General features: G+C 38.2%; 1 protein-coding gene across 2 annotated transcripts; it reads left to right on the top strand.

The window, feature by feature from the left end:
* The first annotated feature begins 7,604 nt into the window (after positions 1-7,604).
* On the top strand, positions 7,605-13,921 carry LOC114573710 (CD209 antigen). Of its 2 annotated transcripts, none has more exons than XM_028606028.1 (7): positions 7,605-7,753; positions 8,116-8,229; positions 9,615-9,713; positions 9,819-10,613; positions 11,027-11,175; positions 12,587-12,696; positions 12,788-13,921. In XM_028606028.1, exons 2-7 carry the CDS (start codon positions 8,124-8,126, stop codon positions 12,924-12,926), a joined length of 1,398 nt encoding a protein of 465 aa, XP_028461829.1. In that variant the 5' UTR covers positions 7,605-7,753; positions 8,116-8,123; the 3' UTR covers positions 12,927-13,921. The 2 variants fall into 2 exon arrangements, with proteins under 2 accessions (XP_028461829.1, XP_028461822.1); XM_028606021.1 differs by having other exon boundaries at positions 8,113-8,229.
* Positions 13,922-15,482: the final 1,561 nt, after the last annotated feature.

Raw genomic sequence — 15,482 nt, 5'->3', positions numbered from 1 at the left:
AAACCAAGATGAGATTCCAAACTTTGGAAGGCTTCCTCCAGAACCACAGACAACATTATACAACAGACTGAGTAGTGTACTCCTCATGACCTTTAAGCCAAGGACCCCTTATCTAGAGAGAGACAGAGCCGGGACCCCCTACATATTTTAGTTGCATATTAAACTGGGCTTACAATAAAAGCCTAAAGCCTTCACATACCTTTTTAGTGCATAGAAAACAAAAAAAAGTGTTGGTATGATTTTATAAATCATACATTTTTGGGGGCTTTTCCCTTTATTATGGAGTGACAGTGGATAGACATGAAAGGTGGGAGAGAGATGGGGGATGACACGCATTAAAGGGCAGCAGGTTCGAACGCTCTTACTGGGTGAGCTAGAGGCCGCCCCATATAAATCATCTTTTAATGTTACACATGTGGCACAGTGAATCCTTAGGATTAACTGTATCTGTGGATGGCTACCTTAGAGACTAACTAACCTACAGTATTGGCCAGTAAGCCTATCATCAATGTGTTTTTTTCACAAATAGGCTGATTTATATTTGCTTTTTGGAAAAACTTTCAAAAGTTGCAAAGAAACTCCCATCATCCATATGTCATATGTCTAGTACTGAAATGTTGCCTACTATTGAATTTATTTTTTGCAAGTTAGACAGTGTGCGTGAGTTTCTTTGCAACTTCTGACTTATCCCCCTCCGACGCACCTGTCTCACATTATAGAAGTACACAGTATTTTTCTGTACTGAAAAAACATTATGAATTAACAATAATTTGGAGCCCCCCCTGCAGTAACTCTAAGGACCCCCTAAGGCCACGGACCCCCTGTTGAAGATCTCTGCTTTAAGTTTAAAATTGGATGAATGCCCAGGAGGGAATCATTTAAAAATCAATCTCTCACATGCATGGCTTTGCTCATATTCATAAAGTCCTGCAGACTTTCTATTTGCAGCCTTTACTCTGTTATCAGTGTTACATTCAAACAAACTACAAAGTGTTTGTCTCCATGGAGTGGTCGTCTGTGTGTTCATGATTCTCTTGTCTGAAGCTCTTTTTCACATATCAACTGATGTTGAAAACACCACTGCTTGTATGAGATAACAGAAGGGTGTAGCAGTGGATCACAGCTCCGTCAAGACTCCTCACTTCCTCTTACTTCGGTCAGGTCCATTAAAGTCAAGAACAACACAGACAATAAAAATGCTTTAGAAAATGTTATTGAATAAAATTACAAATTAAATTTGGCGGTATGGCTCTGTTCAGAGGAGTCCCCTGACCTTTCATGAGCACCATGAAAAAGCAGAGTCAGGGGACAGCAGCAGCATTAGGGAGGGAGGAGGTGGGTTGCATAGATGCGAGCAGCAAGCCGTGAGGAACAAACTAAAGCAGCTTTAAGTAGGATACGCTGTTTGAGTGTAGCCATTTAGAAGCGAGGGGAGTTGACCAGCTGTGGGGAAGTGTATTTAAACACATGTCCTAACCATTATCACAATTTAAAATGCCTTGCTACTACAGTATATGTTAGCACCCTAACAGCAGTGATGAAAGAAGTATTCAAATCCTTTACTAGTAAAAGTACTAACACCATACTGTAAAAAATACTGAAACAAGCTAAAGTCCTGCATTGAAAATGTTACTTAAGTAAATGTACTGCATGTTAGTATCATTAGGAAGTATTAAAAGTACTCAAGGCAGATTCATAGTTTATATTCTGAGATTAAGTGTGTATATATATATATATATATATATATATATAAAAAAAATAATTTAATTCAAGTACTCAATGCAGAAAAATCCTCACATTTTAGAAACTGGAAACGATCCAAACAGTTCTGTCACTCACCTAAGCGCTTAATCGGCTAATCATTTCAGCTGGAATCTTAGGCCATTATATTGTTCTAATAAAGTACTTGAGTAAATGTACAGTACTTAGTTACATTCCACCACTGCCTAACAGCTGTGGGTTACTATTACTAGAATTTTACCATCTAGTTCAGTTGAATTAGCTTGAAATGTTTTGTCCCTTGGGAAAGCTTTTTACAAGGTACATGAGAGTGACATACTCGACACCGGACTCACAGGTCATAAATGAGTGTCCAGCATCAAAGATTGCTGGTCAAGTGAGTGGCGGCTACTATCCGAATTAGAAAGTATTCCTTCATTAAAAGAAGAGCAAAAAACAGCACTGGAGGCTTTTCTTGGAGGAAAAGATGTTTTTGCTCTTCTCCCAACTGGTTTCGGCAAGAGTTTGATCCGACTGGTTGAGTTGGCCCATCTATCCCCAACGTAGGTGGTGATAGACAGATGGTTTATCCAATCAGCTAACCAGTATTTTCACCCCTTCCCAAAAGTTCTCCAACGGAAAGTTCCCAGATGGATATGCCGAGCAAATGCGAAGCAATCCATCTGGCGGAGTCAGGTTATAGATAATGTGCATTGACTCTAAAAGTTTTTCAATGACTGTCCTTCAGTGTTGGTGTCCTTCAGTGTTCATGATTCTGACAGATGCCGCCAAATGTCCCTCTTTTTGGCCGGATGTCCATCACCTTCCGCTATCTTTGTGTTGGCATTTTAAACTCCGGTGGATTTGTGAGGACTATGGTTAACTGCTCCTCAGATCTCTGCAGGGTAAATCCAGACAGCTAGCTAGACTATCTGTCCAATCTGAGTTTTCTGTTGCACGACTAAAACAACCTTTGAACGTACACATGTTCCACCAAAACACTTCCCAAGGCTATTTTTGTAGCGGCACCGTGGCAATGTGAGACTACAGTCAAATAAATACATAACAGATAAAACACCAACAGGACATGAAATCAATCATACTCATCATCTATATTGACTGTAAGATGGACACTGCTGCTTTCAGGTCAGTTGTATTTACTATAGAAATGTCATCATTAAAAACATTTTCTACTTACTGTACTCCATATCAACAATGAACAGCACCCTGTGTAACAACAGTGTCAAGCCACATAAACTTATAATAATAACCTATTTCAACGTAGTTCCCCATAAACAGGCCTACTGCTACGACCCAGCTCGCTAGGGGAAGCGGAAGCAACATAGATCCAGTTGGACCATCCTGGTTCCAACATACACAGTAACAGATAGGCTATAGGCCTACAGTATATTCCTGACAATACTCTTTTCCCTGGACTTCTGTTTGTTCCAAAGTAAAAGCACAAATGTACCCCATAGTTATTTAGCAACTATGTAATTGGTCTATATTGATTCACCAATATATTCACATGGGTGCACAAGTCCAGGGTATACACCTTCGACAAAAACATTCCCTATTTTTCCTCTAGAGCGGAAAAGTTTTATTGATTAGTTGTAAACTATGAAATAATTACCAAATATTTAATAAACGATTAACCATTTTGAGTAATTTTTTAAGAAAGAACGTTTCTGATTCCAGCTTCTTAAATGTGAATATTTTCTAGTTCCTGCACCTTTGTGACAGTAAACTCAATATCTTTGAGTTGTGGACAAAACAAGACATTTTTGGATGTCATCTACGGCTTTGAGAAACACTGATTGGCATTTTTCTCCATTTTCTGACATATTATAGACCAAACAACTAATCGAGATTAATCGACTATATGAAAATAATCATTAGTTGCAGCCCTCTTTTCTCCATTGCATTTTATTAAATATCAGACAGAAATGTGATAAAAATTAAAATGAATGGAGGTCACGTATCCTGGCACAGTGGTCCAGGGTATTCTGGGGGATTGTGGTTGGGACAGCACTCGCACCCCCACATTCCCCAGGGCAGCTGTGTGTTTCCTGGCCCTTTCCCTCTGTATGCTGTATGTTCAGGATGGTTTGTGTCATTTACAGAATGCTGATTTGCTGTATCACCTACAGCATGTGATATTCACACAGGAACCTGACTAAGCAGAGTTCCTGAACAGCTGACAAGCTATGGACCCATTAGAGCTTTTGAATTGTTCGCTCCAGCTTGCATTGTTCCAATGGGACCTGTTACTGTTGTTGTGATCCACAAAAGTGAGCTTAACCGGGAGGTTTTTCAAATATAGTGGCCACTGAGGGTATATGCAGTGTGTAACAATACAGTTTTTCACGATCGCTATGACAGTTTTTTCAATACTTTTAACAACTTTCCTAAACTCTTAACGCACCAACACACCTACAACACACAATTGGCAAAACAGTTAATTTCATGCTCAAAATCACACTTTGTAAACTAAACTCCAACACCGATTTTCAAAATACAATAATTCACTAACACAATACACTATGTTTACCAAAACAATGCAATCATGTCTCAAAATCAAATAATTCTTCCAAAAAACTAACACGTTCTCTCCCAACAGGAACATTTAGTCAATCATAGAACAATGTCATACAAAACACTAACATCTCATGGAATTACAGAATCTGCATTATTTTATATGTGTCAGGTCTTTCCTTATACAGCAGACAATAGTGATTGTATTGATCATAGATTGTGTTTTGCACTGCAGTTTCTCTTGAAGCCTCAACATTTTTTTTTGTTGGGTTTAGTAAATGCATGCATTTAAAAAAAAAAAAAAAAAAAAAAAAAAAAAGAAAAAAGCCAAGATAAAAAAGGGGGAACAAAAAAGCACAAAATTACTGTATCTAATCCCTGCAATCTTCAGGGTTAGGCTACATGTTTTCATCAACATCACATCTGATATCATCCAAGGCGACGCACCTGGGATAAAACCGCTTGGCATGTTGGATCCACCCTTGGTACCAGGCGCAGGTGGAGATCATTGAGAAAGGCGAGGAGGCGCTCGGTATTATAGGGTCCAACCTGACATTTGTGAAGGAGTAATCCTGCATTTGCCATTGCTGCACACATGGTAATGTTTGCCCCTCTCTGTCCTGGCACATCAACTGTGGCCCTCTTTCCAATTATATTTTCGTCCACGTCGACGCCTTTTGGACAGATTAAATCCTGCCTCATCTATGTAAATGAATTCATGAGGGCCCTGGTTGGCCTCCAATTCCAGAACTCTCTGAAACAAGGTTTATGTATATCATGTCATTATTGTATATCATACTGTACTGTAACCTATTACTGTGTAGGTTATCTACTTGCAAAGTGCAAAGCTTATAGAACTTACACGTCAGAAAAATGTCAAAGTCATCGAAAAAACATTCTATTTTGACCCAAGAGGACATGGAAAGACAACACAGGGGTTAATGGTATGTGATATATGGGATGATATGCTACGAAATAGGCGACCGCCGGCTGGTCACGTGACACAGGCTACCGAGCTCCCTCGTATCACCGGCAGTTACTAGCTGAGTTTAGCCGACAAAAGGCGACTGTGAGCCGGGAACAGGCATCGCCAGAAGACGGACCATTCAGGGGTCGTGACAGTTGAGTTTAGCTGACAAAAAGTGAACGTCATGCGGCTGCGACAGTTAAGTTCAGGCACCAGAATGAAAAATAGAAAGATTGTGGTTTGGATTAAAATACTCCCGAAGAACAAACACGCGTTTCCTTGGTGAAAGTGTTTAGTTTTGAACTCCGCTCCCTGGCTTCAAAGCATTGTGTTTTATGACCCCGACCTCCCTCCCTCCACAGCACTGTTGTACAGCAGCAGTCATTGTGGTGCATGCAGCAAAAAAATACGTGGAAAGCTTACGAATTACAGCGCATTACTTTTCACAGCGATATGTGTGAATGGTTCATGAGAATAGCCTGAATAGAATGCATGCAGCATGGATTTATTAGCCCAGTGCATGACGTTCTGCTGAAAATACATTTTAGAACCAAACTTAAGTAATCGACTTGACTCAGACTTCCACAGTACGCTGACACAAAAACTGCACGTTCAGCATCTTGTGAACGCATGTTTTGTGAAATCTGTTCTTACTCATATCCGTTCATGTCAACATGTGGTTTGTGTTGTGAAATTGGCAAATAGTTGCAGTCAGTTGACTGCAGTGGAATCCGCTCTCCCAACTGAAGCCATTTTTAAAACTAAGCTAAAGACTGTTCTCTTTTCCAAAGCTTTTAACTGAGCCGTTTTATGGTACTTTTATTTATTTTAAGTTTTAAACTTGTCTGTACCTTTATAAAATGTGTCTGTACTTTTATTTATCCCTTTTCATACTTCTGTTTTGTTGTGGTTGTTGTTGTCTTTTTGCCTGTTAAGCAATGACTACGATCCTATGTCTATATCAATAAACTTGCCTTGTCTTGCTACGTAAATCACACCAACTGAAAGTGCTTTATTTTCAGACAGACAGGCAGTGTTGAGCTTGAGGATTTAATTATCAATAATCCATACAAAAAGAGTTCTGAAGAGAGCAGGCAAAATACAAAAACAGGAATAGACAGAATCCCGAAAACACGAATCACAAATCTATCAAGAACACTGACACCAACGGGGCAGACTACACACACTCTCACAGAAAAACAATACAATGACCTGACAACAGTCAAAGGAAACACAGATACTAAATACAAGAGTTAACGAGCAAACAAGGGACAGGTGACACTAGGGCTAGGGAACAGGTGAAAGACATCAGGGCGGAGCAAACAATCACAATGGCGGAAAAATCAAAAGACAGGAAGTAAAACAAGACAACGCATAGGAGAACAGAGAGACTACAACATAAAACAGGAAATGGAAAACAAACAGGAAACCAACTAAACACAGAAACCTGACACTGGACGAGACGTGACACATGGCCTTGCAGGAGGCCGGTATTTATTCCAACCAGACACACAAACTGTCTGATTTCACTGATGAGTTAATTGTGTGTCAAAGTGTGTTTATAAGGCACAATCGGTGTTAAGATCAATCTAGGAGGGGCCAAGAGTCTACTGTATTTGAGTTTACTGTATTTATGTGTGTGTGTGTGTGTGTGTGTGTGTGTGTGTGTGTGTGTGTGTGTGTGTGTGTGTGTGTGTGTGTGTGTGTGTGAAAGGGAATGTGTGAGTCTGTGTGTGTATCTTTGTATGAATGAATATCTGGAGTTGCATGTACTCTGATGTGCCAAAGCTGCTGCTGAACTCTTTCAGTGTGTGTGCTGGGAGGGGGGGAAAAGAGAGTGATTGGGCTGATGGCGCCCCTGTTTTTACTAAACTTTGTTCTTAATTACTATGCACATCATGTCATTTATATATAGTTTTGTGATATTTTTTTAAATGTGTTGTACCTGCCCAGGGACTACAGGTGGAAACTAGCAATTATTGCTATATTGATTGATTGATTGATTGATTTTATTTGCCCATGTCATTATAAAATACGATACAACTATGAACCGTACATTAAAAACAAAAAGTCAGGATAACACAATAAAGCCCTGAGGCTTATTTCCATTGTGGTCCCAAGGGGAAGGGTAATATAACCTGTCCCAAGACATATTCTCTTGTTTAACAAGTTTAATGTTTATTTGTGCATTGTTATATCATTCAAATAAATCAATTTCCAATTCCAATTCTAAATACTGAGTTTAATTTCAACTGTTAGGTTCAACCTAATGACTTCTCTGACTAACTCAGTAACAATTAGAAAGGAAGGAGACTCTCGCTCCGCCTACTGACCAACCCTCAATTGCTGCCCCACTGGCCACAAGTGTGAAGAAACCCATTTAAAGTTGGTGTGACATATCAAAGTGCAACACTTTAAGGGAGTGAAGTTCCAGGGAGTCAATAGGTTAGGTTTTTCTTTTCGAGATTGCTCAAAAAATAATTCCTTCATATTTCCAATTCTTTGACTGTATCTTCGTGTCTACAAGCAGAGGTAAGCTTTATTTTTGTTGATATATGTATATATATATATATATATATGTATATGTATATATATTGTTGCATTCATTTTATGTAAATCTGGTATTACTAAACTACAAATATGCTAAACCTAGACAACCAACTTTTTTATGCAATGAGCAAAAAAGAAGTAGGAGTTTCAGCAGCTAAACAACATATGCACATGTTTGAATGCTGGTAACGTTAATAGAAGGTCTGTAGATCTTCTTTATTTCAAGATAGGAACTTACTTACTTACAGGGAACTAATTAAAAGGGGACAGCTTTTTTTTTAGTAACCTTATTGAAAAACTCAGTAACTCTTTCAGAGGCTAATACTACTGTTTTTTTTAAGCAGATGAAAAGATGTCTGTTCAGTACAGTGCCTCTACAGTGACAAACATGGACATGGACAACAGTAAAGTTGGCTATAAGCAACTTTTAGGAGATGGCAGCAAGCTCTCGTTATCAGGTAATAAAATAAGAACTTCATTCCAAATAGGGTTGGCTGACAATATTAACTATATAAACCATGAGATAATAACAAATTCTCAGTCATCAGTTCCCTTCAGTTCCACAAAGCTAAAGCTTTAAACATTTTTCTGCTCACTGATTAAGTTTCACAACCTCCAACTTTTTTTTTTAAAAGATCATTTTTGGGGCATTTTTGGACTGTTGAAGACATGAAAGGGGAGAGAGATGGGGCATGACATTCAGCAAAAATTCTACATAATTAAGTTTATATGGTGCAATAAAGTTTATAGAGTGAACATGTTAGCAACTAACCAACTTTTTCAGGCCATTGTTTAATTAATAAGCTGTGTACCTCACTGTGTGGAAGGGATTATTCTTGTATGTGTAAGGCAACATCAGGATTACGTTAAACATTGTTTTCCTAACTTTGTAAAACAAAATGTAACACATAAATACAACTTGCTAAAACAAATCTTCAATTCCAATTCAAATTAAGCATTTTAAATGTAGCAACAAAATGATCAAAACTTAAAAACATTATATTGCATTACATTATAGATAATATAAACATAAACAATTGAACAGATGGCTCAATGTCATCGATCCAGCTATTTGAGTCAGTAATAGTCTGATATCTGATATCCATAGCGGATTGTGTATCAGCCAATACAAAGCAACATTGGCATCCATTTGGACTCATTTTAATGGCAACAGCCAGCACCAGGCAGGTAGAAAGATTCTGATAAACCAACTACACACTTTCTGCCCAGCACTACACAGCAGATAGACAAAGTTAATTAAAACAGTGGAGCTTCTGGCAGCTAAAAAGTGTGATATTTCCCTCAGGAGTTGGTGCAGACCAAAAAAAGAGCTAAAAGGAGAGTGAATATTGGACTTATAATAAATAAGTGCCAAATATGTCTTTATATTGAGGCAATGTTGCAAATCACTGAGCAAGACTGATAAATGACATTATGAGATTTATATAATTGTTGCATTAATGTGATGAAGTGATGATTGTTCAGGTAGTTGACACTTGAGTTTTGTTTCATAAATCCATAACCATTTTCTCAGTTTAACATAATAAATAAATCAATATAAAACAAAATATACAACGAAGTAAGATTTTGTCTGCGTCACCAAACTCCACCCAACGATTCAGCAACTTATTTTAAGCCACCATTTCTATAAGTTTGATAAGTCCTCTGGTGTGTTATACATTATGCAAATTATCTGATTTATGTTGGTACATGTAACATGTTGTTTAGTATAGTATTTCGCAACATCACTCATATAGTAATACCGTTGAAGCAAATGAACCACAAGTTCCTCAGAACACTTCATTCATTTTAACTTTCTCTTTCTACCTCTGCTGTCATTCAGTGAATGCACTGAGAAACAGCCCTTTTAGGACTGCTACAGTGGGTCTTGGGCTGCTGTGTGTTCTTCTGTTGGCTGGGGTCATAGGTCAGAGTGTGCACAGTGAGTCCAACTCTTTGTTTTATTCTGTCAAAGATTCACATGTTTGAGAAAGTTGCCTGATATCATGGTACAATGACATTCACTGATATCCCCCATCTCCTGCAGACCGAAAAGTACAGCAAGACCATCAGAGCAACCTAAAAGCCATGAGTACTGAGAAAGAGAAACTACAGGAGAACCTGAAGATAGTGACAAATGATAAAAAGATTTCTGAGGTAGACCGCAATACGTTACAGCAACGTTACGATCAATTAATTAAAAGCAGAGACCGGATCCAGTACAACAACGATATACTTACCCAAAAATTAAATACACTTACGGTTAGCCAAAGCCAGTTACAGGCCACTAATGCTGCTGCCACTAAAGAGTTAGAACAGCTAAAAGCCAGTAATGACCAGTTGCAGACTAATAACAATGTCTTGACTGCTGCCAAAGACTTGTTACAAAAACATTTCGATACAGTGCTCAAACGCAAAAATGAGGCACAGGCCAATTATGAGTCAATGACCAAAGACAGGGACAATTTACAGAACAAATTCAATAATATAACCAGAACAAAGGAGCAGCTGCAGATGAGTTACAACAACATGATTAAGAAGGTAGAGCATTTGCAAGACAGATACAACTTCACTACCAATGAGAAAAACACCATAGAAAGCAGTCACCAAAACCTGACGATATCGAAAGAAACTCTACAGGCCACGTACAACCTGCTGGTGAAAGAATGTGATGAGTTGCGCACTTCTTACACATCCAAGGTTCAGGAAAAGAACGAGCTTGAAAGCAGTTGCAAGAATGCAATTGTGGAGAAAGAGCTGTTGCAGATGAAAAATGGCAACCTGACTGCTGAGAGAGACGAGCTGCAGGTGGAGCTTGAGAAACTGAAGAAAATAGCTTTAGGTAAGCAAAAAGACTTATATAATCATATTATGCTTATTTTCAAGTTCATAATTGTATTTAGGGGTTATATCAGAATAGGTTTACATGGTTTAATTTTCAAAAAACACCATATTTTTGTTGTACTGCACATTGCTGCAGCTCCTCTTTTCACCCGGTGTGTTGAGCTCTCTGTTTTAGCTACAGAGTGAGGCATCTCACTTCTGTTCCATCTTTGTTGCTGTTTACATGACTGAAATTCGGAATATTGTCCTATTCAGAATAATAGTGGAATATTGGTGTGCACGTAAACATACTCATTGAGTATGTTTTATATTGCATAATGTCTTCTCCTGTGGCTGAAAACCTTTTTTTACCACAAACAAACCATCACTTTAAAAGTATACACCAACTAAATGCTTGTGGATATTTTGCAGTTTCACCTAGGAAGTGCCCCACTGGCTGGAACAGGTTCGAGTACAGCTGCTACTTCACCTCAGTTGGCAAGAAAAACTGGACTCGGAGCAGAGAATACTGTCAAAGCAAAGGCGCAGACCTGGCAATCATAAAAAGCCAAGAGGAAAGGGTTTGTACATATCTGCATGATTGTATGTGCATGTGTCATCAGAGAAATGGCCATGAAAGCTCCATAAATCACCTTCTTCAAGGCATTTTACTTCTTCGAAGCTTCACTATAAATGATATTTTCACATTACCAATGGATCACTCGACGATGTATAATGTGAAAAGGGATCGCGTGTAGTGTAAAAGCCACAAATAATTATTACCCAACTCTGCAGCTCCACAAAGCCTTTTAGCATCTTTCTGCTCGTAGTTTTGACTTTACAAGCTGCAACTTTACTCTTTTGGTTCATGTCTCCTTAAACACAATGACGTTGGGCAGAACATCAAAATTTTTTAAAGAATATTTTTAGGCCTTTATTTTCCCAGGACAGATGAAGATACGAAAGGGGAGACAGAGGGGTATGATGTGCAGCAAAGGGATGCAGGTTGGAGTTGAACCTGCGACTGCTGCGTCAAGGGGTAAACCTCTATATATGTGTGCCTGCTCTACCAACTGAGCTAACCCGGCCACGAACATCAACATTTTAAACAATACGATACAGTTTTCAATCACCTATTCATTTATTAGAAAAATAACTTGAAAGGTTCACTACTGGAACTAAGTTAGAGCTGCATTAACCCTGAGTCCAAACTACATGTTTTATGTCATATTGAATATCTCCAGATCAATACAGTGCAATTACTTACTTTTTGTAGCAGAGAAATGCATTGTTTCAACGAGGTCCTCCATGCAATTGTAGACCGCCCAGAAGCTGTTTAATCCATCATGGAATTACAGTGTCTATCATGTTTGTAAAATAAACGAATCATTATGAATCCAAAAATTCACGTTATCTCCCATATATCCGGGAGGTCATTCAGTCAGCCCTGGACGTGTAAATTAATGTGATTTGGCCTCCTGATGTTTCAAAGCAGAAGATGCATTGGAGATGACAACTAATGTTTTGGATAAAAGCGTATGGACTTGTTTTTGGGGAAAAATATAAATAGTTTTATATTTGTGTTAGCTACTGTGTTTAAATTTTTTTTCCCTGATTGCCAATATTTGAGATAACAATTTCCAAAAGCCTAATTTAGTATTGTTCTCTCTGTAATTACAATACATTTCTATGAGATTCTATTTCCGTTTAGTTTTTCTTTTGACTTGACTTGAATTTATAGTCATATAATAATTTATACATTGTGTGACCTCCCTCCAACATACATATCCAGATAGCCCAGGTTGCCCTGAAAAACATGCTATCTATAACTTGATTCTGCATAAAAGGGTTGAGGATATACAAGCATTCTTACACAAGGAAGCCAGGCGAACCAAAGATTGAAAAAAAATAGCTTAGACCTCAGGGCCAGTATTCCAACTTTTGTGTAAGAAACCTCAGCAAAAACTTAATGTTTTATTTGTTTCCTTATAGCGCTTCATCAATGGCTTGTATTCCAGTGATAAAGAAGTCTGGATTGGATTGACTGATGAAGGAGTAGAAGGGCATTGGGTATGGGTAGATGGGACACCACTGACCACAGCGTAAGAAACTAAACTCATATCTCTTAGAACCTTTAAGGACAGAATAAAGCATTATTTATTTTCATGTTGGATGTCTCTCCTTGTCCGGCAGGTACTGGGATAAAGGCCAGCCCAACAGCTACAGCGGGAGGAACCAGGACTGTGTGGAGTTCTGGCACCGTGCGACAGGGTACGGCGACTGGAATGACGAGAACTGTAACATAGAACAAAACTTTATCTGTGAGATGTAATTTTCCTGTACAGAGAGGCGTTTGGCTAGCCATGCTGGCCACTGTCTGGTACTAATGATCATTATGCAATATCAGTGTCAATTTTATATGACCAATTTACACAAAATGACACACAGCATTGCCAATAGCTAAAGCCTGAAATGTACTGTTTTGTGATGAGTATTGTATTATCGAGTTAAATTTAGCAGATGGCCTATCTTGTGCTGGAGCAAACTATCTTGGTGATGTGGAACTAGCTGGCTTTGAAGGGACTAAGATATCTGTACATACTGTAGAAACAATTATTTTAGTATAACTCATTTATGGAGTTTAATCGAAAAATGTGTCTTCTGGCTCCAGGCCCTGGTCTGCCAACAGCTAAAAGAGAGGCAAACATGGTGAAAGTGAGAGATTTCTTAGTTTACCAATGTTGGCAACTTTGCGTGGCTGCTTGTGTGACCAGTTAGGAACAAGTCCATCAGGTTCACACATAACCCAATATATATTAACAACCATTTAACTATTTAAATTAACACGTGAAAAAAGGCTGCTTAAGTTTTAACGGAAATGTTTAGTTGTTGCTTATTTTCTATTCTTATAAACACATTTTATATATTGATTCATGTAAACACATAATAAAGGGATTTAAATAAAAGAATTCACCTTGTGCCACTAGTGTAATGGATCACACTTTGTAGTTTGTCAGTATGCTTCAGTAATTTGGATGGTTGCCCCATTTCTATAACATGACTAGGTCAAAACCTAATATGTGGCTGGTTAATGTGCTAAATTGTGGGCAAATTGTTACACAAACAGTAGGGGCATCGAAAGTAATCATTGTATCGATGTGTGGCGATACGGACGTGGATGATTCTGCATGGATGCAGTGACAGACCATAATCAGTTATTGCCTACTGATGTTGCTTGTTGATTGTCCACTCGCTGCTTTTTTTGTTTTTGCCTTTTGTCTGTTGACTGTTGTGTTCAGCCTCAGATACAATAAAAAGGGGATTTCATATATGTCTGACTGCTTAAATTTGGCGATGAAAACCATGTGTAGTAATATATAATAATGAGGAGGTGATGCATCGTGATATCGATTCGTCAGTGACGGATAGTCAGTGGTAGTGCCAATGTGAATGGATATTAAAAACCTGTTTGAATTGTCTGTAATTTTCCCAGTAATAGATGCTCTTAGTGTACCAAAGTAGCATAATATCACATATCAAGTCAAAAAATGTTACAAGACGAAAAAAAATACTTCCCAGTCATATCTTAAGACGTTTGATTTGAAAGAAAACTCATGATGCAGATTACACTCAGTAATATATTAGTAAATGGTGGAGTTTAGTAATTAGTCAGTATATAATACAGTTTATACAAGGTGACACATATTTGGATAAAGGTTGTATCACATACTGTACTTTTATTGTACAACCAGATTTCGAAAAATGTACTTAACATATGATGACAGCTGACGGTCAAATCTGATCAAACCAGTCCCTATCAAGCAGCTGAGATTTTAAATCTCTCTCTTAAACTCTCATTAAATACCCAAATATGTTGTTTTTTTTAAACATGAGAGGATCACCAGTTACAGCATTGCACAATAAACCAGTAAAACACTACAAAGAGCATGAGTCCCATAGCCATAAATCCTACATGTTCCTCTTCAGACCGCCTTCGCATTAGCCGAAGAGTGTGTTGTGAGTGCTGTAGGTGTTCCTTCCATTACTTTCCTCCTTCATTCCATTTGAAAGACTAAATGAAATGTTTCACCTAGTGTGCACACTAGTTGAAATTAATTAACACTATAGTATATTAGTATATAGCATTAATAAACACTATAATTATAATGTCACGCACACACACTAAATGTTCTTATATATTTACAATAATCATCATCTATTAACTATAATAAATTAGATTTAAGAGCCTTTTAATTTTGGTGAAAACTGAAGATCTTTGAGAGAAGTGAAAATTTCCGAGGCAGCAAAAGTCTAATAAAAGTAGGGCTGTCAAAATAACGCGTTAATTTCGATTAATTAATCTGAGAAAAAATAACGCATTAAAAAAAATAACGCAGATTAATCCATCATATTGACATTTGACCCGGAGCCGTTCTAGCCACTATTCGACTGTAAAATGAAGGAGGGAGACGAGAATGTGCTGCCTGGATCATTGATTGGAACATTTAGCTACTTGTTACTTCTTCCTGCCAACCCTGGCTACTGAAATCTGGTGGCCCTGATATGTCTGCTCTTCTCTCTGATGCTCTGAAACAAACGATACAGGCAACACAAACACTGCTCCACGGGACGCTATTTAACACTATACTCGACAGCAGCTAACGTTAGCCTACCGCTAGCTAGTAGCTGGATTAAACACTGTTAAAATACTGACAGCTGACGCTAAACGGTGTAAAGTTTGACTGTGTTTTACTGTTGAGGATTCAACACCGGTATGTAACAATCTGCTAGCCTGACCAGCCAGCTGCCACTAGGGTGCGTCTAGATTTCTAGGCTAACGATCTACAGCTGCCGTCGGAAAAACAACACAGACGGTGCATTCAAAGAA

Source organism: Perca flavescens, chromosome 2 (genome assembly GCF_004354835.1).
Source record: "Perca flavescens isolate YP-PL-M2 chromosome 2, PFLA_1.0, whole genome shotgun sequence".
NCBI classification, from domain to species: domain Eukaryota; kingdom Metazoa; phylum Chordata; class Actinopteri; order Perciformes; family Percidae; genus Perca; species Perca flavescens.
This window is presented reverse-complemented; position numbering and strand designations above follow the sequence as displayed.